Genomic DNA, 27,799 nt, shown 5'->3' with positions numbered 1-27,799 from the left:
ACAAATAGCCTAAAAAAGACCAAAACTGTATTTGTAGACCACAGCCACCTATGCCATGGAGATGAACTATTTCCATGGCAACATTATACATCCTTTTTACATCTACCAATACATTATGGCAACTGTAGTTACAAAACTTAGAGTGTGATTATCCCTTAAGTCGAAGTAAGACAAAGACTAATAATAGGAGTGACAAAACCATTAATGTGAACTTTTTTCATGTTGCACTATCAATATTTTTTTGTCATTAGAGTAGACGGGGGGTGTTGTCTTAATTTTGTCTGAGGGGGCCTACAGTGTCAGACTTTGAAAACCCCTGGTATAGTGTAATGTATCATCTGTGAAAATGTACTTGCCACTCATACAGTAGCCTAACACAAATCAAATTTACAAAAGATTTGAAAGAAAGAGAAAAGAAGCACCTCTAAAAAAAAGGACTTAAAAATACTGAATACTGACAAAATCTACTCAGGGTCTGGATGTGATTCTCACCTATGTTTAAGGAGACCACTAAAGTCAAGCTCCCCTGCATCGTCTTGTCCTTCACTGCTGTTGTTAACAAGGAGAGATTAATAAAGATTTAATCAGAGTTGAAACAGTTACAGGCACTAGAAAACAATGCTAAAAGTGCAACACAAAGCAAAGGCTCTGACATCAATCGATCCATTAGCTCCAAGCTAACACACGATTGGTGCTTACACAAAAACCCATTTTTTTGTCTTTTCCAGATAAAAGCTTGAAACAAGGTGTTTTGTGTAAGACACTTCAAGAGCGGTCCCAGGCAATATTGCCACAATGTTTCTGCAATGTTGAAGCAACATTAGTGAGCAGCAACATTGTGAAGCTGGGATGCTTTGCATTGCTTTCCAGACACATTGTTTGGGGGGAGATTTAAAATGCAAGAGTTGGCCTTTAATTACACATTGAGTCGGCTGGTTGATTTGTAATTACCTTTGAGAAAGGTTAATGACATTATTGCAACCATCTTGTCACACTTATATGTCATATAGTAATATTACTTGAAAATGAAATGTTCATCGCACTTATTCTTTTCTTCACTTTTCAGGAGCATTTATTAGTAATAATTTGTCAGAGATCCTATTTTCTGAAACAAATACGTTTGTTCAGTTAAAGTGAAAAAAATGGAAATACTGTACTGTTGCATACTGAATTCATATTGTTGACTCCTTCAGACTATCAACATGTCTTGTAGTTGCATCACACTTCTTTCATTACCTTCTTTTGAAAGCTGATCGAATATCAATATTCTGTGAGCCCTGTTCAGCTTCTGTAAGACAGTAATAACACATATGCTAGTCTGTATTTTGTGGACATATTAGAATTAATATAATGCACTTTGATGCTTTAACAAACCTTTAACTTCCAAGTCAAAGGAACAGCTGTCAAACTTGTCCTTGTAGCTGACTTCGCACCTGTAGTTTCCAGCATAGTTATCTTTGGCCTTGATAATGTGCATCTCAAATGTGTGGATCTGCCAGGGAGTGATATATAAGAATTGGTATAACAGCTCCATTAGTGTGTACTGTGAGGTGGTGCTCACGTAGGGGCTGGGATAGGTGGGTGCCTAGCTGGCTGTACAGTACCTTGGTGAATCGGTCAAAGGTCTCTTTCAGCTGTAAGTGTTTTCCTGTCTTGCTGGCCAGATCCATCCATTTTCCTTTAAACCACTTGATAGTGGGTTTGCGGAGGAGATCTTTGGCCTCCACCTTAGCAACAAAGGTGATGTCTCCACCTTTAGACACAAATACAATGTGATCACAGAGAAAATGTGTCCAACAGTCCGAATGTCCAATCGATAAACCATTAACATCACACTGAAAGCTGATTTTATAAAACATAAAATTATGGAGGCACTATGCTCTCAAAATGCCTCTTTATTGTGACATTACTTTAGATGCTGAGTCTATTGCCACTCTGGATGTTTTCTAAAAGAGAGAGTTCAACATTTTAGGCAATGTGTTTATTGGGTTTATTGCAGAGAGTTAGATAAGAAGATCAATACCACTCTCATATCTGTCCTTTAATGATGATAATGGCTGAAGCTAGAGCCAATAGCCAGTTTAGCTCAGCATAAAGAGTGGAAACAGGGAGAACATAGCTTGCTTAGCTCTGTCCAGAAGTAACAAAATTCACCTACTAGCGCCTTTAAAGCTCACTAATTAATATGTTGTATCTGTTTGTTTAATCCATTCAAAAAATAAAGTGTAAAAACGTCAATTTGTGGTTACAAGATATAAAGCGCTAATTAGTTAGCTTTAGAGGTGCTGGCAGGAGTGTTTTGTGCTAGCTGTTTTTGTTTGTGTCTTTATGCTAAGCTAAGCTAACAGGCTGCTGGCTCCAGCTACATACGTACAGATAGTGGTATTTGTCTTCTCTTCAAACTCTCAGCAAGAAAGTTTCCCAAAATGTCTAACTATTTCTTTATGGTTTAGAAGAATCACCACCCTCATAAATATCATATTAATATCTAGAATTTCCTATGTTTTACCATTTTCAACTTTTCTTTAACTCCACTTTGTTGTGCTGTGACTCACCCACAGGGACAGAGGCACTTTGGGGTCTCTCTATCAGCAGAGTGGACAGTGGTGGGGTGTCAATGGGCTTGTCCAGGTCCTCTGGGCCCTGGCCGTCTCCCAGAGACCACACTGCTCAGTTAGGAGAAACACATACATGAAACAGTGCTCTCCATTGTCATTGTGCAAGGAAAAATATAGCAATACAGTTGAGGAATTCATGCACCCACCTTTCACTTTTGTTCTGAAAGTTTTAGTCTTACCAGAGGAGAGTTATAAAGACAGACACATTTTCTCACTTTCACCCATCACACCTCATACAGCAGCAGAATTTAAGCTCTTTGCAACATGGAAAGCATGAAACAGACAATATGAAACACATAAAAGGGCATCTAATGTCCATAACAGGCCACATTTAAGGGAGGTTCTCAGCAAAATATAGAGGATTATGGAAACTCATTGTCTGTAAACTCTTTATTTTCCTGATGCTCCAGTCTTCTTTATAATGGGAGGTCTGAATGTGGATGAATCACACTGTCGCCATATAGTTGTTATCCGGGTCTAGTTGAAGTTGTTAACGTAGTCGGAGCCTGTCTTCACATTTTATACAAGTTGACAAATTTGTCAATGCGCTCAAATGCTGCCTGTTCATTTTTAATCCTTTAATGCAAATGAAAAAGTTAAAATTTCCAAAAGCCCTGTCACGTCCTAAATGCGTCGAGGAGGACAGAAGGAGTTCTCCGATCTTTTTCATGTTGCACACCATAGTCTTGGGACAAAATAACGGATTATGATAAACTACTAGCAAGGCTCCATTTGACCAGCTATGACGGAAAACAGGAAACTGCTTGAGCCACATTCTGATTTTCTTGATGCCGGTCTAAATTCCCTTGCAGTGTATGAAAAAATTAACATAATTACCATAAGAGTCTTTTTTGACTACCGCTTTATTACCTGAGTCTTTTCTCCCCATGGCTGGCACAGGGACGCTATCATCTAAACAAAGACAGAGAGAAATTTACAGCATATTGTAACAAATAGTACTGTAAAGTCCACTGAAGCAAGCACACACTCAAAAAAAACAAAAACAAAACAACAAGCAATTACAGATTTGCAAGCATTAGCATGATGAATTCTGAATCAAAAGTCTGATATAAAGAAATCTATGCTATGCTCTTTGTTTTGTTTTTTCAAGCTATATATTGATTGAATACTGATTGTTGATTGACAAAACCTAGATATAACTGTTATGATCAGAATTCCAATGTATTCACATAAATGGCAATTTATGTGTATAGAAAACAAAAAACATGATCATGTAACACCCCAAAACATTAACACTGGAAGAATTTGTATTAATAGGTGTATGGTAATATGTTAGCAGGGAAGTTTTGAACGTCTTCACTTTCTTCTATTGAAAAGCTAACCTCCAAACACACAAAAATATCTAGAAATAAACATGTCGCCAACATGTTTCCTACATTCAGACAGTGGGCAATTCTGATTTAAAGTTGCCTACTGGTTTGGTCAGAGGTGCTAAAATGGTGGTAGGATTTAACAGAGGGATCTTACTAGGCAGCTCAATTGAGAGTTTCTTGAGTGAATTGGCATCCTCTGTGAAGAAAGCACAGTTATCATTGAAATTAATCAGGATAAACTCAACTACTTTAGATAGTTTGATGAATATTGTGTCTACATCAGTGTGGGTTTGGCTAGCCGCTGGACATTTTCCGTTGAAAAGCCTGTGTGTTCGTCATTTTGGATTGGAAGCTAACCCAGTGTACTTGTGCCAAATCAACCACATATCCTTGAAGTCTTTTTTCTTGTAAAACTGAAATATAGGATTTGAAACCACTTACAGTAATGCAAGAATTTCACCTTAGTGGCTTTGTGGCAAGTTTACAAGTGTAAGGGCATTAATGCAGTTGCCCTAGAAAAGATATTCAGACAAGCCACACAAAAGAAAAATGCTTGCTTTATCACAAGTTTTAGTTTTACAAGACAAAAGGCTACAAGGATAAGTACTTGTTGGTTTGGCAAATGTATGTCTGGTTAACTTCCCCACCGCACAGCAGCTTTTTTAATGGGAAGCATCCAGGATTGTCTCTAATTGTAATGCTACTAACTATAAGTGAAATTAAAATATTGGCAAGATCATTTAGAATACTCTAACATTTTGGTAAATTAACTTATTTGCTGCCTTAACAAGATTTAGATGCGAAGACCCACGTTTGTACGTTCAGTACAGGTGGCACAATATTTAACCTAGCTTAGCATGAAGACTAAATGCAGAGGGAAAGTTAGCATAGCTCAGTCAAAGGTGCCTTTTCCCGACTCTAAAACATCTTATTTACACATTTGTGAGTATCTGGCATGTAGAAATAGAAAATAAGATATAGTGTGGTTTAACTAGCAGTTACCTCACACACTGGAGATAATGTTTTAACTGAAAAGTAGGCCCAGTAGCTGCACAGAATCACAGATGTCCTTATGGTGAAATTGCACTTTACCAAATTTAAACAAAACCTAGCTGACTCTTGGGTGTATTTGGGGACTAGTTTGGTAGCTAACAAGATAAAAAAAACATGTAATAGAGACAGCTTTGAAGTTCTTGGAAGGCATATTTTCTTTTCATTTAGACAGAGGCTAGCTTTTTCCCCTGCTTCTGCTTCCAGTCTTTAAGCTATAAGCTAAATACTTACATCACTCAGCTAGCTAGTTTTGGATGCACAGAGATCAAATTGACATTGATATTAAGACAGGAAGTAAGTGAATTTCCCAAATGTATGAGTATTTTACAAAAGCAAAAAAAGAAAGAAAGAAAGTGTATCAACATAAAAAGGAATGCTAAAATTTGAAACGTAACGTTAGCTATTTCTTAGCATGATCTGTTCTTTCACAACAGCTAGAAATCAGAGTTCAATTCAATGATACTGTAAAATGTAATTAATTATTCTGAAGGTTGGAACACGCCCATAATTAATAGCTGCATAAGGGGACTCATACAATGATTTAATGGTCACTAATATCAAACTGTCCTGGGACATATAAACAACATATTCAAAAGTTGAAATTCAGCATCATTCCCTTTTAGTAGATAGACACGATTTTAAACAATATATTGAATTTGTATTGATATGCATATACACATTAAGAAACCATGTATTAATTTTTATATAATATAATATAATTTCATAATATATACATGTGATATATCATTTTCACATCCATACCTTTATTTGAGATGAGTAAATAAAGGTTGATGTGCTTGGAGGAATTTTGCATAAAAAAACACACATTTACTACATGTATGTCAGTGCACAGACATACATCAGAATATTTACCAAATTTGACATGAAAATCTGTACGAAATAATATATATCATTTCTGTGGAGTAGGTCTGAGCCAATGCTTTTTTGTTACTAAAGACTAAAACTCTGAACCTGTAAAGCTGAAATGCACATTACACACCAGAAAACTGAATTGTTGGATGAATTAAACATTTCAGTTTGCTCTTCTTAGATCTCTATATAATGCCACAATATAACTGACCAACTAACATTGCCATAGTAGTAACGTAAGAGTACTTAAGCGCTCTTCTCAAAATTTTCAAAGCACTCTCAAGGTGATGGGAGTTGATTTGAGGTGAGTACTCCATTGCAATCGTCCTCAAAGGGTGAGGTGAAGAGGAATAAATTAGGAAGTAGTAAAGGTTATTATGGGTACCAACCTGCTTGGGGTGTTGGGGATGGGGTAGTGGCTGCTGCATCATCATCATCTGCAATAAAGGTGTCATTGACAAATAGACCCACCTATCAAAAAGCTCCAAGTCCATCACTGGCAGGCCAACAAGACACAAGACTGGCCGGCCAAAAATGCCATCGATCACATGCGAGACAAGACTTTAATGAATCGAACAAGACATGCAGCTCTTGGACAGGAAGAATGAGTCCAAAATATTAATCGATGATTTGGCATGTGTCCTATAAGACCCTAACTACTGTACATCTGAGCGATAAAGCAGTGTGGGATCATGAAGGCTTTGTGCTCATTGTTGCAAGCTTCTCAAGCTGCTGAAACAAAAGCTCAAGCTCTCTTGCATCTCGGAGCGCATACACACACAGGTGTATGATAAAAAAAAATCAACCTTTAAGCAGCAGCTGCAACTCATATTTGCAAAAAATGCTCATGACCAAGCCAACGAAAGCTTGAAATCCTGTGTAACCTAAGCTGAGTATCTTCCCTCTGCTTCTAAACAGTGAAGATCAATTAATTCCAACTCAACTGAAGATACTACATTGTTTCTGTTGCCTCGCTGTTCTGCCTACACATTCATGTTTCTGGATTATAGAATAAAGAAGTGAGTTTGATGACTCACCTTGCACACAAATTGCATCACCTTCAGTTTGCCATTTCAGGATTTAATCAGTACTTAATCTATTAGTCATTATTTATTAGTCTATATTAGTTCTTGTTCTTTAGACATCTTAAAACTCAGACACTGCACCAATATTTCTGCACCACTGCACCATAAAGCCCTCAGGTGCAAGTGTAATTTTTTATTTCTTTGAAGTCTGCATGCTATTACAGCCATGTAGGAATTAGAGGACTGTTTTAAAAGCAAATGGGAAATCAATGCATGGCTCCAACCAGTAGGAGTGGTGTCCATAGCATTCTTAGTAGGGAGATCAAGGTAATCTATTAACTTTCAACTCAGAGTAAATCTAAGTTTTAGATCATGTAAGATAAAAAAGGCAGTTTTGCCATGCTGCTGTGCCATGTAGTGTGTAACTGAAATTGCTAGTAAGACTTCCAGGGCTTGTTTCAGTAGCATTTTAAGCATTTTATAGTAGAGGGGTAAACATGCATTTTGAGAGCGACATGGGACTGATTCATGTTTAAGAGGTGTACTTACCAGGTAGTGGGGGAGAGCAAAGACCCTCTTCCTTTACAGTAGAGTTACCAGACTCTGTTTGCTCTTTTACCCCAACCCCACCAGGCTGTGGTTGGTTTGAGCCATTCTCGGTGGCCACCACAGCCTGTAACGGCTCAGGCTCTGTGGGCTCTGGTTTCTTCCCATCAGTCTCTACTGGCTCTTTCCCCTCTGCTACCGCCTCTGTACAGCAGACAAAGCGCTAGGCTGGAGCAGCAAGCATCGAGCACAACCACTAGCAGCCTTGCAAGACAATGCTTTCTTAAACGGTATAAATAGCTAATGACCAGATAGCCACAAATTGAGTAAGGAAGGTAATTTCAAACAAGATTAAAAGTCTACAACCACGCTAGCGGCTCTGTGAGGCAAGACACAGTGGTTCCTTCAGCTAAATGCTAATGCAAGCATGCTAAAATGCTCTGCTCTCTATGGGACTGACCAACTGACACACAGACATTGCCCTCTATTGAGCAATGCTGCCAGCGTTGCTAAAAAAACAACCCAAATCAATAATTCAAACTAAACTAAATCAATAATTTCTATCCAAAATATATTTATTATTAAAGCAAAAATGTGGTTCACCATTGTGTCTCATGTTTTGATCAGGTGCACCAGTAGAGCATCAATCTGGTCATTGCATATCTATACTGTAAAGTGATGAAGGAGGCAGGGATTTATTGTCTCACACAGTATGTATGAAATGATCTAATTGCTTGTAGCATTAAATTTAGATAGCTGGTCAGCTTTGACTAGAGCCAACTGAGTCAGTAAAACCCAGCTTCCCCAATCCCTCTATACCTCCTGTGTAATCATTCAATACGTCATACAGTTACACAAATACGTAGACAGCCACAGCATGAGTAAGTGACAGCACCAAGCGTCAAGGCAAATGCAGGTAGAGCAGTGCAGACATGTGGATATGTGCACAGCAATTGGGGTGATGGTCTTACAGTCAACCTAATTAACTTTTTTGTGTGAACATAAGGTGTGTTGAGCAATCATCAGACCTACACAAGAAAAGTGCAGTTTCAGGCCTCTCAGAGTGAATTAAGTGAAAAAAAAAAATCGTGATGGCACACACCAAACGAACACGTGATGTAAGTGTGTGATGTGCAAAATAACGAAACATTCTGGGGCAAGTGAAGTGAACGTCAGGGTTACCCACCTGGGGGTGGAGAAACCTCCAGGGAAATCTCAGGTAAGGGCAGGGCACCGTTACTGTCTGGGGCAACACTTTCTGAGCATGTGACAAATATAGTGGTGGATGGAACAGCTGCTTTTTATAAGCACAAAGCTTCAGCATCTGCAATGCTTCTCTCAGTCTCGCACTCAAACATACACACCAAAACAAACATAAAAACACACACAAACGTGTACTAACTCACATATCTACACCCACTCACCTGCTTGCACATTGACACTTTATCACAATAAATCATATTTTTCATCAGATCATTCTCTCATTTCATACAACAGAGACATACACAGGAAAAAGTTATTGTAAGACTATTTTCCTGCTTATAATTGTACAAAATGTGCTGTTAATATGTCAATATTAGGATTATGCAAATGTATTTGAGGTTCACAATTGAAATGCACATTAATAAACACACCAAGTTAAAATAGTACCAAGGCTAAAGGCTGACTCATACTTTACACTTCCATCAAGGTGTTGTGGTGGTTTTACTGTGGATGCCTACAGGTGTAGACAGCGTAGGATTTACCTGTTGAATTTTGTAGCACCACCACAACACTCGCTGAAAGTGTCATGTGTTGTCAGGCAGTGTTTCATTCATTATATACCTTAAATAATTGTGTTATAATCTCTTTGAGATAAGGCGTGCTTGCACTGAATTGCACTGAAAATGGCTTTACTGGATCATGAAATGCAAAATACCACTACACTTATATGTCCATGTGTTGTTACACATGTTATGACCAGCAGTAACGCACTATTTAGTATCACGTTACAGCAATGTGACTTTTTTTCAGTAAAATGTAGTGTAAGGGACTACATCACAGTCACTAATCCAAGTAACGCTCCGTTACTTTGACATTTTGTGGGGTTGGCTTGTTCATTGTCTTAACGGGAGTTGGTAGAGGGCTAAAATCAGTTCCAGCTCTCTGCGTTCAGTGGAGAGAATGGTCCCGGACATGTTAGCTTGGCACAAGGGCGTGATGTGGAAGGAGATATAGCTCTATACCTCAAAATATATCTTATTTACATGTTGTCTTCTTAGTTGGCTCTGCCCGCACCCCCCGGGCCACGTTGGAGCCTCAAGATGCTGCAGCCCCAAGGTCAAAGGGCCGGCAGAAAGCCAAATGCATGCCAGCACCTTGCTCACATGGGCGGCCGGGGCGGCAGCTGAATCAACAGAGAGGGATCAGCTGGCTCACAAGAGGAATGTCAGAGATGCTGACAGCTTGGTCGTCGCCACAGATCACTCTGGAGCACAGCAGCATGTCCATACTGCCGACTTTTGGCTCCACATTTACACTTCTATGCGACTGTGTTTGCACATTCACGCCGAGTTCAGAGCCCTGTGCCTGTACACCTTAGCGCAAACAAGGATTTGATGCGTACACTTTGACAGAAGTATTCTCTTACCAAAGTCCTTCTTTCACTTGTGCCACTACCCTTGTTTTTAAGCAAAAATTGGCTGATTGTATGTCTGTTCTTGTGCATACATTGTGCAGATAATCTGCTAGACTGTGAGGTCACAGGGGGAGATTAGATGTCTATCGCTGTCAACTCACCTTCTGGCTGGCCATTTGGCATCTCATCTAAAGAAAGAAAAACAAAACACATCACTGTCAAACATGACAACGGGATCTCTTGTAGCATCTCTTTAATGCAATCAACACAACATAATCACCCAAAAATGTCTTTCCGTTTGTGCACATTATTTTATTGATATCCATTCACCACTCAGCCATATCATCTTTGTGTTGGATGACTGGCTCCTTATGCGTAGACACCATGTAGTCTTAACTGATTATGATGAAGGACCCCATGACACACCATTTGTTTGCCCTCTGCCTCGTCTAGACTTGTGAAACTAATGGTGGGGGGGTGGGCAGCGACAGAAACATGTTTGGATATGACATTCAAAACCTGTAACAGGACTCAACGCAAGACCTCAGCAGATCAAAGCATCCATACAACACTTGGCATGCAATTACGGGGTTAAAAAAATTAACCTCTTTTGTTATTAGTGGGTCAGTGGAGCAAAGAGCCATGAGAGCTTGTGTAGTACTCATGGGAGCTTCAGACTAGTCATGAAACATCTGGAGCAGTCTGTTCTTTCATTGTCCTTGTTCAGATTAGTTTAAATTCTCTAAAAGGACATGAAGCTGGGGGATTTATAGTTTCAGGCCCTACACATGTAGCCACCATAGCTGTCTTGCACCTCCTCAAAAATGTAACTACGCATCATAGCTACGGTGGCTACAGAAATACCATGTGGGAACCACAACAACTATAAATAGTCAGCTTGAATTTTCTGCTATAATTTTCCAGTGCTGGTGAAGATTGTTGATAATAAAGAAAACATTAAGGAAGGTTAAATAATCATCTCCTTTTTAGTAACATACATCTAGCAAAGACATCCTTCTGCTCAACTTAATCGTCACTCTATCACAGTGAACACAGTGAACAACATAACCATGGCAATTGCAGTTTCCTGCTCAGTAATGAGACAGGGCAAACCTTGCCATTGCCTCTCATTTTCACAAAGTAAATGAAAAAAAACACAATACGGCCTGATCATGTACGACACATGCGTATGTTGTTGCGGTGGTGCTATCAGCGGGTAAATACCAACGCTAACTATTAATCAAAACCTACACTGGTTTTGTTTCTGTCTGTGTCTATTTGTTAACCTAAATGAACTAAACTGAAACGCTGAGCTGAATGCACTGTTGTCAAAATGACCATGGCCCAAGCCACGGCCTGTTAGTGGGGCTTAGTGGTAATTAAATCCCCTAGATCTAACAACATATTATTTTTACAGTACTGCCTGTGCCGTGACAGCCATTAAGTAGAAATCTAGCTTTAGATGATAACGAAAGTGTCTTTTCCATGGTGATCAAATTTATGGGGTTCACACTGAAGCAATTAAATAATTATGAAATAACTAGATTTGGTTTATATCTCTCTGTATGTGGTACAGTTTGATTCCTTTGAACTACTAGCGAGAATTACAGCCGACTGTCATCCAGTGGCAGTGCTTTAGTCAACCATTCATTTGGAGTTTTGCATTTGTGAGAAGAAAAGGAATGGGAAGAAAGACGTGGGTACAGGGATTAGTGATACATATCTGGAGTGACCACAGTTGACAGCTCTGTCTGGCCATCACGTGGTCGGACCTGTCAGGTTCCACACTGCACTCCATGAGGAACACCATCAACATTTTATATTGGAGGGCTAGCATGCCAAACACATATACACAGGTACAGTTCATTACACATAGATTTAGGAGCAGTAGCCCCTTAATATTAAAACACAAAAAGACCATCAGAGTAACAGCCTCATTTCATCCTGTATTTTTCAACCTTGTCTTTCTATAGTTGAAGTAAGTAATTTTTGAGTGAGTAATTTTTTCCATTGAGTGTAAATAGTTAATGGAGTCAATGAAAATGTCCATACAAGGGGATTCTCTAGAGCCAGTATTTGTTTTTTTAAACTTGCAGCCATAAAAATCTTGAGGCATATCTCCAAAATACAGCGAGAAATGAAATTTCAATACTCAAACCCAGTTTTCCCCAAAATGACTGAATATATGGACAATACCAGCCTGATGTGTCTTTGAAATCTGTTTACATAAGACAGCCAATATTCTGAGACTTGAATCTCTTCCTTTAGCATCTTAAGCTTTAGAGAATCTCTGTTTCTCACTGCCAGCTGTTTGCAGCCAGTCTATGAATGCTGCAATGCTAATTCCATGTATGTCCACTGACTATGCACCATTTTTAACAGCTATTTCTCTCATCACTTCTTAGCCTCTGATATCCCTCCATTTGTAATGATTCCCTCTGAGCATTTCTTGTCAAAATTAGCCACACTCCCACCTCACTTCAAAACAATGTGTCACAATCCTGCAGGGTCATATCATGCACCCGAGAATCGCGGCTCTGTCTCATCACCGTTGAGATAATGAGTGTGGAGAAAGGTTTTGTTTTACCTCTGAGGACTCCCAGTGCAGCTGACAGGGCTGCAGGTATTTTCAGCTGTTGCCCCTGCTGGCGTGCAGACAGAAGGGCTCATACAGGCTCCGGCCTGAGGCTGAGCCAAACTGCTTGCAGCTTCATTTTTCCTAATATAGACCTTTATTGCTTTAATAAAGATGAGCCTACATTAATGATACTGTTTGCCCTTGTTGTGGTTCTTGTTTTTAGTAATTCTGGTTCTGGACAAGGACTTTAACAAGGAACTTTTATGAGACTTTAAGTGTCTAATGAGAGCTGTACTTGGGTGGCAATTAGCTGCTGACAGGCTTTCCCCCTGTATCTTACCATGGGTCTGATTTACGAGGTGGTATTCTGTAACACAAAGCGACAGAGTCAGAAGACAGAGCCCTGGGAGAATGATGGGTCTTAGTGACTGTAAATATCATGAGGTGAAGACATGGGCTTGTCCGCCACTGAAACCCCAAACTGAGTAGCAGCGAGGACAGTACTCTAAGGCCTCTGGGCACAGGGTCAGATGTTTAATGGTGAGGTGTTTGACCTCTGAGTGATCCATGCTGAACTTAGGGTGGCAGGGAGATGTCTGTTTTGGTGTGTGGCACTGGAGAGGAGGAGGGGTTGGGCGGCTGTGGAGGGAGATGGCAGGGAATAAATTGGGATTAAAAGTGCACTCATTCTGAACTATTCCAGGGACAAGAATCCCGGTCCCAAGAGAACTGCAGGCGACTCGGCCAGTCCGTCATCCCTGGTTCGGACTTTTAAATGGCTTGAGAGTGGGGTGTCTAAAACAACAGCCCTGGCCTCCTTCTCTTCAGCTGTTCAGACTCATTTAAAGAACAATACTTTTCTACCCTCATTTATCTGCTGCTCCAGGCTATGCAGCTATTTATGGGAATTGTTTGTAGCAGACTGGAATCTGCTGTCTCTATTTCCCCACTGCTTTGTCTGTGAGGGGCTCAGGGGTGTTTATGGCAGTGGATGAACACTGTGGGGGCAACTGCACTGTACACAATCAACAGTACAAAGGTGAATAATGATAACGGCCAAACCGAGCTTCACATCATTTCAGGACCTATGTTTCTTCTGGCTGTTGCGAACTCCTACTCTTTCTTGACCACGAATTACCCAACAAGAAATTGTGATCAAATTTGGATGTGAGGAATGGGATTCTGGAGCTTGCGGCTGGCGGTTCAAAGTTGTCAAGTGTATCAATGCCAGTAAAAGAGCTCCCATGAACCAAATCTTGAAAATGCAATGTCCACTATCTAAAAGGCAGGGGAGAGTCAATCTTATTAAAATAGCTACAAATCACAAATATACCTACAATCTGTACAGCACCCTCTATCGGTTTGGATAAGGAAAAACTCCCCCCAAAAATACTTTATGCAGGGAAAAACAAAGGAATAAACCTCAGTAAAGAGCAACAGAGGAGGAATCCCTTTTCCAGGGCAGACAGACAAGAAATAGATGTCTTGTGTACTGATAATTGTATTAGTGTCATTGTGCAAATCATGTCTGGCGTGTCAGGAACAGCTACAGACAGATCAGTGATCCCCTGGAGAATAATGAGGTTATTAAAAACTTGTATCGACTCTCATCAGGAAGGCTTCCAAGATCCAAACAAAATGTTCCATTTCCTCTACATGGGCATGTCTGGGTTGCCGGCAGACCCCCAAAGAGCTGAGCTAATGGGGAGGGTGGGAGTAATACCATATCGTAATGACAGACAAGAGCGGATTATAAGGGAATGTTGATGGACATGATGGTACAGATGAGTGACGTTATGGTGTGGAGGAGGGAGCCAATGTGAGAGCAGCAGAGGGGATGGATTAAGATGCTGTGTGTGGTTGAATATGGAGTTGAATTATGAGCAGGGTGCAGGTCTGAGGGGTCCATTCCTGCTTGGCTCCCGTCAATCATCAGGAAGACAAACACAATCAGGGTACTATTTATCCTCATACAGCCCGGCCCTCGCTCAGTTCACCCAAATTGCAACATCCTTCACAGGTCTTTGCTTGTGTCCGGCGCAGCACTTATCAACATTCCTCCACTGTGCTTCATCATTGTGTCTTTCTCCAGCTGGCTCACACACAACAATCCAGTATGCCAACCCCCGGCAACAATGGTATCTGTTCATAAACCTCAAATCTTCTCTTGCCCTCCAGGATGGTAGAAACACGCATGCATCAGTAATACAATACCACTGTCAAAGTCACTTTGAGGATTCCTATGAACAAGCTGGCAGACGAGCCATAAAGTGATGGAGCTCCCTGCAGCACGTATCGACTGACTCCACTCCCCTCAAACAAAGACAGTAAACAGGCAAACATGGAATAAAAAACAAATTGGTCTAAACACGTTACAGTTAAAGAAGCCAGTGACCAAAACAACACAAAATTACTTTAAAGTTGAGCATTTTTGCTATCAAATTCATTAAAACATGCAATGCAGCAGGCTTATTTTGGATCTTTTGTGTGGCTGTTACATGCTTTGATGTTACTGCTAGAGGCAACATGCTATTCCCATCCTCACAATCAACACTCCTACCTTTCTTTGTGGGCTCTGGCATTGTGAACCGTGTCCCAAGAAAAAAGCGTCAAGGAGTCAAAAGGTGCAGGTAGGTAGGTGCCTTCAGAGTAATGTGACTCTACAGGAGGCCAGGTAGGAAGGAGAGAGATGATGATACGACAGTAGAAGAACAAAAACCTCAGGGACCCCTCGGACCAGAGTGATGGGAGATGAGAAGGGCACAGGGATACGGTTAGGAAATCTCAGTGGGGGAGGAGAGGAGGACCAGTGACAGATCCAGGAGGACAGGCTTTCAGGCCTTATATAGAGAGGTGGCATGCTCCTCCTTGCTGTAGCTCTGTCCTACCTAACCTACTGTTGCATCACTGTCCCCTGCCCACTGGCTGCTGTGCCAGCTTTTTAGATGAGAAGTGACAGCAAGTAAATGTGAAGTTTATGTTTGCTATGCTGCCTTGTGCACAGAAGTGACATATTGTGTTATATTTACTAGACTTTGGCTGTAGGGCTCCTTTTTCATTTATAATTTAGAAATTATGCATTTTACTTTGTATTAGCTCACTGGATTAAAGTCGAATATATTAGTTTTGTAGTCGGAGCAATGGGACTTCATTTTAGATTTTGCACAAATTCCATAAAATGTCAACATTTTCATGTCTGGGTATTCTTGTGAAATTATTCAAAGTGGCCTTTTGGACTCAAAGGAACTGTTTGACATTTTGGGAAATAGGCTTTGCTCTCTTTAGAGTTAGGTAAAATTGATACCACTCTTATATCTGTCCATCAAATATGAAGCTACAGCTGGCAGCCAGTTAGCTTAGCAAAAAGACTAGGAACAGGGGGGTAACAAAATCCGCCTACCAGCACCTCTAAAGCTCACTAATTAAGATCCTATATTTTGTTTGTTTAATTCATACAAAAACTGAAGTGTAAAAATGGCGCCATATTGCTCCAGGGCAAGAAATAGTCAGGCACATAACCCCCCATAATACCACAACTTATAATTTTTACTCTTCGGTTTTTGTATGGATTAAACAAACAAGATATAATGTGTAAATTAGTGACCTTTAGAGGTGCTGGTAGGGGGATTTTGTTACAGTTTGACAGAGCCAGGCTAGCTGTTTCCCCCTGTTTCCAGTCTTTATGCTAAGCTAAGATAACCCAATGCGAGCTGTAGCTTCAAATTTACCATATAGACATGACAATGGCATAAATTTCCCCCTCAGTATCAGGATGAGGGCAGTCAGCCAGGCATCAGAGGTGAGTATCCTTAATGCACTACAAAAGTAGGTGAAGAAGGAGGAGACTGGGAAATCAGGAGGTGGGATATAAAAGGGAGAGGTGTCGTCATTGTCACAGGTCTGAGGCTGATGTAATACTCTCCGACAATCCCAGATGATATACAACATACTCAGAGAATCTGTGGATATTATAAAAGAAAGGTTTGAGATGACATGCAGCGACCTAATGCCAGATGCCAGATATCAGTTTAATCCGGGAGGAATGCTGTCCAAGAACAGCCGGCTTTCAAACCTGGCTAATAAATATTGGGGAGATGCCTGGGCGGTGGTTGTATGGCCTATACTTAGAAAGGTGTCATAAACCTTGACATTTGACATGTGTATCTGACATGAAAAGAGGGTTTCATTGTGAATTATGTCATTGATGTAGCTGCTTTCATCTTTTTAGCATGTCAATCACAGGTGATAAATCAGGTGTGGTCTCTGATAAAGTCGTGAAGATTAAACAACAAGGCTTAAAGCCACTGGATTTACAAGCAACAACAAGCCTGGTGCTTTTTTAACCAACACATTGAAGTGTCTTCACGTGTACAATACCAAGCTCCTGCAGAGAATCTAACAACATCATAACCACTAGAGCATGTTGATGATCTCAACATAGAAGTGTACTTAAAACATGCACAATTAATTCCTCAGACAGCCCAACAGGACAGTAAAGGCAGGGCACAGCTCTATTTTTGGGTTCTTGGATACTGTCTGTGCAGAGGAATGCAGCTTATATCGCCTGTCAAAAATGTACCATCAATAGCATACGGGCAGATCCTCTAAATGAGTCACTGTCGCTACAAAAAAGGATATATACCGCAAACCGATGCATATCATGTGATGTGGAAGCTTTTAATTAAGAACATACTCTTTCCTTACATGACTGTTTTGGTAATTCAGTTCTCATGGCCTTGGCCTTTCTTGGTAACAGACACTCATAGCTCAGTTATCCCATTTATAACCTGGAGTGGGCTCCAGCAGTAAATACTAGGCTTAGGGAAGTATCATATGGGTCTGCTACAAAGAGCACAAAACCATTTGGTATTGCCCGCGATGGCCGAGAGTTCACATCACTGAGGCGATTTAGCCATGAGGTCACACCACACCGGAAAGGAAAAAGAAGCAGCTGGAGGCTTTGAGATGGACTACACTGACACCCTCTGGTTCCTAACAGCCAACAAAAACGATTATATAAAGGAAAACACATGCACACACGCAGTGTCAACAGGTCAAGAGGCACATTAGGTTGCATTGTGTTTATTTTGCTCAAGGTAAAAATACTGTTCTTGCAGTTATAGTAGAAATTTTCAGGGTAAGGCTCAGTATTGCTCAGGAAATCTACTTAATGGAAAAACTGACCTACATTTTGAGACTGAGAAAATGTTTTTGACAGAATTTAGCATATATGAAGATCAAAGTTTCAAATAATAAATAATGAATACATATTTGCTTGGTTTTAAATTCACCTTTTCTTTCAAGGAGATTCCTTTGGAAATCAATGATAAACTCACAACTAATTACCACAACTAATTGAACTACTGAAATGACAATCTCGAAACTTTGTCTCTATTTTCCCAGTAATTAGTACCGAACTACATGGGTCCTCCAGGAAACTCTGAAGGAATTATTAGGAAATTATTAAAAGAAAACAGACTTGATTCATACTGTAATCATTAAATTTGGATAAAAGTGAACTCTTTCAGTCTTTAATCATAGTTTCACCTTCATGGCCAAAACTGAGTAAATTTGTCCCTGTCCAAATACTCACAGACTTCACTATAGCTGTTTCTATAAACCATCAGATTTTAACTGGATTAAAGTTTGTGTAGAGAGGAAATTTAAGTTTAAATGGGTGTGTCCTCGCTTTTGTTCAAAAACCTCTTCATTTTGTGTTTTTAAATTATGTACTTCTGGATCCCGTTATTTTTCTCATATTTTAAGGGTCTTTAAAAGTGAATTGTTAGGTACAACTAATGAAAACAAAGAGCTAAAATCTTGACATCAGGTGACAACATAACAGATTCATAGAGGGATTTTTTTTAAACCATAAACACAAACAGAATTCACCAATAGTAATATGGCTGAAGAACACTCACATGTGAAGTCACTGAGATATGTTGGCCAGCATTTATACAACGTGTCTGGTTGGAAAATTACTGATGAATTGCTGAATTTTAATGATGTTTAGATTACTGATGGTATCTCCCTATTTGGGAACTTGAATTTTCTTTTTTTTTTCTAATATAATGTAATATTGATGTTTCATCATGTCTGTTTTCAAAGCTTTCATGTTTTAATTCACCACAACTGCCTGTTATCTTTTACTTTGTCAACTTGCGCATCACTGGTAACCTCCACTCATGGGACTCCAGATGGAAATTAGCTTTTAGCCACATGACAGCACTGTAAGAGTAAAATATTTTCTTTATTTCTTTTTTATTATTTACACCAAAAACTCAACGCATGTACAAACCTCAAGAAAACTGATTTGTGAATCTGATTTGTCACACTAATAATGAAAAATAGTTGGAAATGGAAGCTTCTAGATTAAAAAAATGGAAAAAGAGCACATTTAGAGTTTTATGTGAGATGATATGAGCTACACAAAATCTACTCTAGATTACACATCTCCTCAATGACACTTCTGCAGTAACATTAGGGTGTCTCGGCTGAACTGGTAGGTGAGCTTCTTCTTCACCTTGAAGATCTCTCCGGACCGGGCGTAGTTCCTGAGGGCGCGAGACATCTTCTGGTAAGTCATGGGCCTCTTGTTGCCTTTCCTCTGCCCCCAGAGTGCTGCCACCTGGTCCTTATTCGTGGAGGAAAAGCGGAAAACGCCAGTGGCTGCTGGCACCCAGGACACACAGTGGGCCATGTTTGGATCCTCCAGCATTTCAAACAGAAAGTGAAAGAGTCGCACCTTTCTACCTGTAACCATAGAGCAAACAGTAAGAGGCACGATGAAGACTTTACAGGGATTTAAAAGAGGATTTAAGGAATATAACGGCAGCTGTGCCACATGAAAACAGTTAGTGCTGGTTACAGTTAATAATTTGCTTAAATACAACAATTCCCAGAAAATCTCTTCACTGATGGGATGCCATTTAGTGGAGAGGGTAAAGCTATAAACACTGCGGTAATCTGATTGATATGTAAAAACAGCGACTGAGCTAAGCCATACATAGCTCCATTGTTTTTTACAGTAAAAGGAAGGTCTCTTATTTGCCCTCTTGGTATTGTTTCCCTCAGGCTACTAGCAACCGGGGCAATAACAGTATCTAGTAACCAAAAAAGGAGAACTCACCACTCCCCGCTGCTATGGCTGGGTGTTTGGTTGGTTTTCTTGTTGATACAAAGTTTGGCAGTGACCCATGCTCAGACAATGTTGCTGTTGTGTGTTGGCTGAGAACTGGTGGGGCATTGTGTGCCAGTACCTGCACTTCAGGTTTGATGTTCTTTTGATGAAGGAAATGATGGAGAGAATGGAAGAATATCAACAGATTGCACAATACCAAACAGCTTTAAAGGCTAGGTTATATGTGCACATTTTACTACATGTGTTATACAAGTGTCTTGTGTGGAAAAAAGGACTAAAACAAATATTATAAAGCTTACAGGTGGCTCGTAGCACATCCAGCGCTGCTCACATGATTCTTTGTCTGCAGTCCAGTACACCTTGTCCACTGTAAAAAGCAAAAAGTTGCTCAAAGATTACAATCAACCTTGTCTAGTAAAGTGTTGTAATTTAATTATGCAGGCTTTCCTCTTACCATTTTCTCCAGCGTTTTGTTTGTAGTACTCCTCTAGGAACTCTAAGATCACCTCCAAATCAGATTGAGTCTCCTGGAAAGAATTCTGATAAAGATAAACAATTCAAAATCCGCCTTGAATACAGAATAATTTTCAATGTTTTGGCATGAAGATATTTTTGAGGAAATTCTAATGTCGCCCTTGCAAAAGTCTGCTCTTTACCATCACTGATGAGGTTGATTCTAATGCAGTACAGTCCTTGCAGTTTGGGAGAATTTCACAAAACTGACTTAGAGACACTCGAGTACCCGGACTCTTATTATACCCTCCACAGGAGCGGGCTTTCTGCATAACACCAGACGTTTTCCACCCCGGGCTCACAGGAACAATGACCACCATCCCACAAAGCCCCAACACCAGCCAGTCAACCCATCAACAAAGCCTCCCAGCACTGACCACATCCTCCCCGCTGAAGTAGATAAGACCTGGCCTGGAGGCAGTGTCTACAAAATGCTGTCTTTTCAGGAAAAACACACTTGCTGCCATATTTTTCCTCACAGGATGTGTCTTAATTTCAGATTTTGAAGTGTGCTTGTTGTAATATTTCACTACAATGGAGACAGTGCCAAATCTTTCAACACAGTGTTTATATTTTTGTGTGATAATGCCAGTGGATTTCTTTTTGCACAAAGGACGAGAGCGTGGCTGCAGTTTGTTGTTATCAAGTCAGTAAAACGAGGCACAAGTGCGAGTACACAGATTGATTTATTGGTTGTATTTAAAAGATTACAACAAATTCTGGGGGGAAAAAAAGCAAAAGTTAAATAAAAAAAATGAATTATGATATTGTTAACACACGTTTATTCATACACAATAAATAAAAGTATACAAACATAATTGTTCTTACTTTTATCAAGAAAGATGTATAGATGTACATGTCATTACACTTTATGCTTATTGCTGGTTGCTTGTTGTAATAACAGGAGACAACTTTTACATATAAATTGTTATTATTGTTGTAAAATATAACCTTTATTACCTCTTATAAACACCATAGAGTCAAAACAGTGTGTCTACATAGCAAATGAAATGTTTTTGTACATCCTATATTTTAACATTTTGGGGTAAATGTAATGTGGTTATAATTTCATTATAAATCCTCTAAATTAGAAAATATAGGTAGAGTTAGGTACACATAAACTAAGAAATGTTTCTGATTTTTATTTTATTTATTGCAAATTGTTTAAAATTGACACTGTAGCAGAAAAACGGATTTATTTTATTGATGCTGACTCTGTAAAACCTTTTTCAGTCAGTTTTTTCCATGTTCCTAGATGCCATTTTATAGTGTAAGCCACAATACTTAAATACACTGAATCTAATAACCTTAATCTTTTTATGTAAGTAGGCCTAGCATCTGTGCTAGCATCAGCTGGATGTCAAATATAACTATATTTTGTTGTTTAAAGATGTCAAAATCTTGTCAATTCTTAGTTAGATCCACGACATTATCATTCAAATCTACGGGGTTTTCTAAGAAACCACTTTTCTTGATCAAATTAGATAGTTTATTCATTCATATTTTGTAGTTAAAAAGTATTTACAATTAATTTACAGTGATACTACACAAAAAAATAAAAAATTTAAACACATTTGACCAGCAGTGTATAAATTCAATATATATAATAGTCAAATTATGACATGTAATAGACCCAGATATTTTGCATGTCCCTGAAGACCTCCTGTTAACTATCTGTTAACTGGCTCTCAGATCTTAATTGGACTCTTAATTAGTGCTTTATTAAATGCAGGTGTGCAGACTGGAGAGGTCAACAAGTCTACACTCTATGTTAAAACATGTGCTGGCATTAGCTGCAAGACCAATATAAGTATGTTGTTCACTAAATATGTCTAATTAAATTGATCAGAATCTTTATCAATACCGTCAATTTTTTGTTAGATTCAGGCGTTTTTTATTTAAATGTAAGGATTTTCTAAAAGAACACATTTCTTTATTCACTTATAGAATTTTTCTCACTCATATTTTGAGTATTTACAAATTAATTTACAGTAATATTCCCCTATTTAGAACACAAAATAAGCTATAATAACGGGTATTTAAACACTTTTGACTGAAGAATGTTACTGTTTGTGACATTAATAGTCCCACTATAACATGTGATAACATGCAGGGACTGAATGTGCACCCAGAGAGTTTGAGAGTAGAAAAATTGAAGTCTTTGAGAACCTTTTCAAACTTTTAAAGGATTTTCCCCCTCTCTGATCAAACCGCCCTACTGCTCAGAGTTTGGTTATGCTGTGTGAAGTGAAGCTGGAGGCCAGGTCATAGTCTTCCTGCTGCTGGTAGTGTCCGTACCAGCTGTGCCAGTCTGCCGCTGCAGATCCGCAGTAGTTCTGTTCAGCCAGGTTTGGCTGCTGGGTGTGGACCTCCTGTGCAGGGTGGCAGGGCGGGTGCATGGGAGCCTGTGTTGAGCCGAGCCTGTGCAAGATGTCTGGGTTGAACTGGTAAGTAAGTTTGCGGCGTACTTTCATGATCTCACCAGTGCGGCTGTAGTTCCTCAGAGCTCTTGCCATCTTCTGATAGGTCATGGTCTTGCGGTTGCCCTTGCGTTGGCCCCAGCACTCAGCCAGCTTCTCCTTGTTCTTGGAGATGAAGTGGAAGGTGCCGCTGCCGCTGTCTGTCCACTGGATTGAGTCGCCCATGCTGGGGTCATTCAGAGCCTCATGGAGGTACTCATAAAGTCTGAGCTTCTTACGACCTGAGGAGATTTTATTTGTTTTAGTGATAAAAGAAAAAAATGAAGTCCCAGAGAATTGCTAATACAGTAGAGCATACTGAAAATCTTAATCTGCTTACCTTTACTGTTCCTCTGTGGTGGTAAGACTGAGCAGAAATGAGGCGATTGACTTTGCAGAGAGTGACTCGAGGAGACATCAGGGATGACCTGAGGCCAAGACTGCTGCTGAAAGAGAAGCATGTAAATAAAAAAAAAAAAACTCTCCTTCTTTCTATATCTTTCCTCCTGTTTTACAGACGCACAAATGCAGATTTCTTTTGCGCTACTTACCGCCACGTCATTCCAGTCATATACGGTAGCTGGTACATCAGACTGGTGTGTGACGAGGCAGCAGGAGATATGACACTGCAGTGATGGCTGCTCGGTACCCACAGTCTCAAAATACTGTGTGTACTCTGAAAAGAAATAACATATCAGTCGTCATTCTATCTAGATCAAATATAAAAAAAATCAATAAATTGGTGCAATCAGTCAAAATTGCTTTCTTTACATGATAAAAGATAGGAAAATTGTAAATCATGCATTGAAAAATAAAGAAATATGAAATAAATATAGCAGAAGTTTTATATATAGGGTCCTGTATTTTTGCAGGAAATGATGCAAGGTTTCTGAGAAATTTTAACTGTACCTGAATTGCAAAATGAATTATTTGAATGCTGTTGAATCACATCAATTGCATCCTGGAAGTGTTGGTTGATGTCGCTGTCCAAGGAGGTCTAGAATAGATAGATACAGGGGAAAGAATCTATAACATAATGCATCTTACACGTTACCGTTTTCTTCTAAGTATAAAAATTAAGAACATGAGACTTTGAAACTAAATGAGACTAATTCCTTCAAATAACTGTAATGAAAATATAATTAAAGTTAAGCATCCTTACAACTCACCATCTTGTATAATTGAGTGTTGCCTTCAGTTGAGGCCATTTCTGTCCTAATAGGTGAACACTGCTATACTGGTGCAGGTGTACAGTATTTGGACAGGTATATATATGTTGCAGACCTCCAATACCTGTTCACTGTTCAGCCACATGAATAGGTAGAGAGGCTGGTCAATTTAAATGTGTTAACGTCACGATGTACTGCAGCCCTACACTTCTTCTTTTTTGGAAACACAAATCAGATATCTGAGCATCACACTCTTTCATAGTGGAGATCACAATCTGCGAACAACAAAAACTCTTTTATTGCACGCTTGACCCAGGAATACCACCAATTCTCTTTGACCTAAGATTTTGCATACTGGGCGAGATTTGTATCTAATGTACACATCTATAACTGGTGCTGTTCAGTAATACACTTTTCTGTAAATTGACATTAGAGATTTATATTCCACTTTAATCTAAAGGCTAAAAGCCGAAATTATCTCATAATATCATTATTTCAGTATCATTTAAAATACTTTTATCTATTTTTTATTTGAAATATTATAGTTGCATATTTTCCTCAGAAAATTTAATAACTTATACATGTTTTATTCTGCATTTCTACCATTACATTGCACAAAAACTAGTAAAAAAAAACAAACATTTGCATTCCTCACAAAGCAACACAAATCCTTTCAGATCTGGCAAACAAGAAAACAACAAACTTTGTTCCTCTTCTCTGTTTTATCACTCGTGATCATTAAATCGACACAGAGACATTTGTTACGTCAATTTTTTTCTCATTTACCCTTTTTTTTTTACTACTGCTCGCCTGAATTGAATTTTAAGGTAAGATTATTGAATTGTCCTTAAATGTTGCTGTAAAAATTAAAATGCATCTGCTGCATTTTTAAAACTTGCTGTCAATTGTTAATTTTCGTTTTTTGCACCTACTGTATTTAATCCCTCACTGAAAACAAGCTCAATATTTTGACCAGAATGCCATAAACATGATTGTAAAGGTTAATGGTTAATAATGTGGTGATCAGTGTTAACCCCCGTTCAAATAAACATAGGCTTTTTGAGAAGTTCATTTATCTCAGGCGTGCAGTTTTAAATATCAACTGACTTGCACCTGAAGTTCCCCTTTCAGCCCTGTTAAGTGTGGTGGCAGTGAAGCCTGAACGCTGAGCTGGAAACATCATGGAAACAAAGAGATGAAGATGCTCAGATTATAGCAAAAGTCACATTGTTAGATCACAGGAGCACTCAACTGACTCCATTTTTATGTGATCTGTATCATTGTTTTGTTTGATTTTTATTCATTAAAATAGTTTAATGTTTTCCCATCAGTAAAGGTGTCTTGTCACAGTAAATTACCATATTGTGCGTGTCTGTATGTGCGTGCGTGCGGGGGAGGAAGGAGTGTCTGTGTGTGCAAGCATGCAAATATGCATGTGTGTGTTTCCTGCCTGTGCAGCACGCTGATAAAAACAAAGAACCACAACCCTTGTCCTTTCACCCACTCCATCTTTCCCTCTTTCCATTCAGGGTGAAACTTCTGTCAAATCAACTCTATAAATTAAAGACCACAACCTGTCGGGCTGCAGCTGAAGCCTGACAGCTGTGTGCTGGCGTTGGCACTGTGTGGGATGCAGAGTTGGCTCCATTAGGGTGGTCTTTGGGGTCTTAAAAAAGTTGTTTCAACTGTTTTATGTGTTATGGTCTTTATAATTATATAATCACTTGTCATGTATTATTATTTATAGTGCTCTTTAATCACTATTTGATCTAAAGAGATCACTTACTGCACTCAAATGCAACAAGGAAGTAATGTGGGATGCTTTTTCTCATGGTTGTCGTACTACTTTCAAGTTCACACTATTCTATTCTGTTCCGCTATTCAGAGGATGAAGTGCCTTAAAGTGATCCCTTAAAGGTGTAGTATGCGATTCTGGAAAAATCCAATACCATGATAAATACCATGATATAGAGCGACACAGCAAGTAATGTAACTAATATTAGCTAGGTTGTGGGTTAGCAAACAGTCGGGGACAACGATATTCACAACACTCGCTACTATCTATCTATCTATCTATCTATCTATTCAATTATCTTTCAATTAAAATGTCATCCCTGTGAAATTACATTCAGTGGTAATTATATAACACTTTTGTTTATATGTATATGTATTTTTGACCCATTTAAATAATAGTTTCCTCACATTTTAACAAATTCTGAAGCCAACCTTGCATTACCATTTACTTCAGTATAGTACATTTATTGCTATTATGTGTATATTATAATGTTGAGGGTGTCAGTAAATCCATGTTTATTATGTGGTAGAGGTGTGTGTGTGTGTGAGTGTGTGTGTGTGTGTGTGTGTCTTTGTGTTTAGTGGGAAAGGAGTTAGAGAGATAAAGAGAATCATGTTTGTCTATGAAGGTGGTATAGTATACTTTCTGGCAGAGCAAACATGCTACAGCTTTATTTTTCTAAACAAAGAAGCACTTTCCTTCCCCTTCTCAATTCAATAGCCGTATGTATGTTGGCACCAATGTGGGAGCGGCAGGCTGACCACAGCACAGTCAACCCCATTGTTCTTCTTTATTTACTGGCACTCGATGAAAATCAAGAAGTGTCAAAGCCACTGGTATATAATTAGTCTATCGCGCTGAATGCTGGTGTGACCGCAGACTTATAATCATTATCTATGAGCTCATGTTTGTGTCCTGGGAGCATCAGAAATAAAGTGATGCACTTAGTAGGTTCAGGTTTTTTTAATTCTGAAATATATTTTTAAACATTTTTTATTCAGGATTTCTAACCCCAGTAAAGCACTCTCTTTTGCAGTGAAAAGAAAGTTGCATGCATAACTTTTAAAAACATATTTTGTATTCCTTGGTAATTCAGCAGGTACCTTTTCCTTATTCATAAGTAGACATATGGTTTATGTTTTAAAGAATATGATTTAGCTGAATAGAGGTTAATTAAGTTTAAGTTAAAATGTATTTCCTGGTCCTGTTGTCCTAAGGTTGATATTGGTTTTGTGGCTTGTTTGCTAAATGACTGAAATGCTGCTGACTGACCAGCAGACGGCAGGACAGAGCAATAAACCAAACACATGTAACTGTATATTTAATCAGTCAGATTCTCTGCAGTCTGTACCATCGATGCTCAGTCTCTGCATCCTCTCGGTCTAAGATGACACTCTGATATTACAGGTCTTCAGCCAAATACCAGCTCAATATATCACAGTGAACTGTAATACATGTGCTAACTTCAACATAAAAATGTTTAGCTTACTTCAGTAAAAATGTCACAACAATAATCAATATTTCTATGTTAACATTGGACCACATGGCTACTTGTGTGTGAAAGAGATCGCTCATAGAGATGAACCCACTAAGCTCTAGCTGATTTTAGGCATCTTAACTCGTTGTTTTGGTTCTCCGGCCCACAACTTTACTGTTTGGGTTCACACAGCTTATTTCTACTGCCCCCACGTGGTCAAAAAATCAGGTGCAGGTTTAAATGTTTTCAGCCAACTCACTCATCATCCTCTCCTGCTGTTCTAATATGCAGCACAAATACATGCAGTTGCATGACGTGGAAAGCACCGGTATGTGTAGATAATATGATTTTCATTATCTCCAGAGCTGGAATTCACTAATATTCCCATTCAAATCTGCAAACCAGCATTTGGATGGCCAATAAAAAGTTTGAAAATCATCCTCACGATACAGAAAGCTGCCAAAGTTTGGCTGAACATCCTAGTGGCAGTTCTTTTGTAAAGTCTCGAGTAGAGAAGAGGAACTGGTATCTAATTTTGTCCTTCATGTTGTTTTCTAGTGAAGTAATAAAAGACACAGTCACACAAAGAAATGTCAAACAAACA

The 27,799-nt window shown here is 39.1% G+C and overlaps 3 protein-coding genes across 20 annotated transcripts in view; all 3 read right to left on the bottom strand.

The window, feature by feature from the left end:
• mybpc1 (myosin binding protein C1) overlaps nucleotides 1-15,459 on the bottom strand; it is a 33,764-nt gene extending 18,305 nt beyond the window's left edge. For 4 of the 16 annotated variants that reach the window (XM_044186594.1, XM_044186596.1, XM_044186597.1 and 1 more), the window contains exons 1-12: nucleotides 15,202-15,459; nucleotides 10,225-10,251; nucleotides 8,633-8,704; nucleotides 7,450-7,650; nucleotides 6,265-6,312; nucleotides 4,107-4,148; nucleotides 3,489-3,530; nucleotides 2,556-2,666; nucleotides 1,605-1,753; nucleotides 1,375-1,492; nucleotides 1,237-1,288; nucleotides 493-549 (exon numbers count right to left, since the gene is read on the bottom strand). In XM_044186594.1, coding sequence (XP_044042529.1) covers nucleotides 493-549; nucleotides 1,237-1,288; nucleotides 1,375-1,492; nucleotides 1,605-1,753; nucleotides 2,556-2,666; nucleotides 3,489-3,530; nucleotides 4,107-4,148; nucleotides 6,265-6,312; nucleotides 7,450-7,650; nucleotides 8,633-8,704; nucleotides 10,225-10,251; nucleotides 15,202-15,223 — 941 coding nt within the window. In that variant the 5' untranslated portion in view covers nucleotides 15,224-15,459. The remainder of the gene's footprint in view (nucleotides 1-492; nucleotides 550-1,236; nucleotides 1,289-1,374; nucleotides 1,493-1,604; nucleotides 1,754-2,555; nucleotides 2,667-3,488; nucleotides 3,531-4,106; nucleotides 4,149-6,264; nucleotides 6,313-7,449; nucleotides 7,651-8,632; nucleotides 8,705-10,224; nucleotides 10,252-15,201) is intronic. The other 12 variants (XM_044186601.1, XM_044186595.1, XM_044186608.1 and 9 more) reach the window with 10 other exon arrangements.
• Nucleotides 15,460-18,872: 3,413 nt separating this feature from the next.
• Nucleotides 18,873-20,710, bottom strand: spi2 (Spi-2 proto-oncogene). Of its 2 annotated transcripts, none has more exons than XM_044186354.1 (5): nucleotides 20,439-20,710; nucleotides 20,237-20,309; nucleotides 20,082-20,149; nucleotides 19,771-19,921; nucleotides 18,873-19,394 (listed from the first exon to the last, which is right to left on the bottom strand). In XM_044186354.1, the coding sequence occupies exons 1-5, from the start codon at nucleotides 20,613-20,615 to the stop codon at nucleotides 19,099-19,101; spliced, it is 765 nt and encodes a 254-aa protein (XP_044042289.1). In that variant the 5' UTR covers nucleotides 20,616-20,710; the 3' UTR covers nucleotides 18,873-19,098. The 2 variants fall into 2 exon arrangements, with proteins under 2 accessions (XP_044042289.1, XP_044042288.1); XM_044186353.1 differs by having other exon boundaries at nucleotides 20,237-20,321; nucleotides 20,439-20,707.
• Nucleotides 20,711-21,060: 350 nt separating this feature from the next.
• On the bottom strand, nucleotides 21,061-24,061 carry spic (Spi-C transcription factor (Spi-1/PU.1 related)). 2 transcript variants are annotated; one of them, XM_044186713.1, is made up of 5 exons: nucleotides 23,924-24,061; nucleotides 23,664-23,751; nucleotides 23,306-23,430; nucleotides 23,095-23,200; nucleotides 21,061-22,996 (listed from the first exon to the last, which is right to left on the bottom strand). In XM_044186713.1, exons 1-5 carry the CDS (start codon nucleotides 23,960-23,962, stop codon nucleotides 22,518-22,520), a joined length of 837 nt encoding a protein of 278 aa, XP_044042648.1. In that variant the 5' UTR covers nucleotides 23,963-24,061; the 3' UTR covers nucleotides 21,061-22,517. The 2 variants fall into 2 exon arrangements, with proteins under 2 accessions (XP_044042648.1, XP_044042649.1); XM_044186714.1 differs by having other exon boundaries at nucleotides 23,095-23,197; nucleotides 23,924-23,995.
• Nucleotides 24,062-27,799: the final 3,738 nt, after the last annotated feature.

This window comes from Siniperca chuatsi, linkage group LG23 (assembly GCF_020085105.1).
Source record: "Siniperca chuatsi isolate FFG_IHB_CAS linkage group LG23, ASM2008510v1, whole genome shotgun sequence".
NCBI lineage: Eukaryota > Metazoa > Chordata > Actinopteri > Centrarchiformes > Sinipercidae > Siniperca > Siniperca chuatsi.
This window is presented reverse-complemented; position numbering and strand designations above follow the sequence as displayed.

What these genes read in the sequence shown, in the direction of transcription:
- spi2 (XM_044186353.1), bottom strand. Translation starts at nt 20,615, where the DNA reads ATGGTGGTCATTGTTCCTGTGAGCCCGGGGTGGAAAACGTCTGGTGTT. An exon ending in GGATGTGCTACGAGCCACCT is followed by an intron (nt 19,922 to 20,081) that starts GTAAGCTTTATA and finishes CTTCATCAAAAG; the next exon opens with AACATCAAACCTGAAGTGCA. An exon ending in AGCCATAGCAGCGGGGAGTG is followed by an intron (nt 19,395 to 19,770) that starts GTGAGTTCTCCT and finishes CTATGGTTACAG; the next exon opens with GTAGAAAGGTGCGACTCTTT.
- spic (XM_044186713.1), bottom strand. Translation starts at nt 23,962, where the DNA reads ATGGCCTCAACTGAAGGCAACACTCAATTATACAAGATG. An exon ending in ATGACTGGAATGACGTGGCG is followed by an intron (nt 23,201 to 23,305) that starts GTAAGTAGCGCA and finishes CTTCTCTTTCAG; the next exon opens with CAGCAGTCTTGGCCTCAGGT. An exon ending in ACCACAGAGGAACAGTAAAG is followed by an intron (nt 22,997 to 23,094) that starts GTAAGCAGATTA and finishes AAATCTCCTCAG; the next exon opens with GTCGTAAGAAGCTCAGACTT.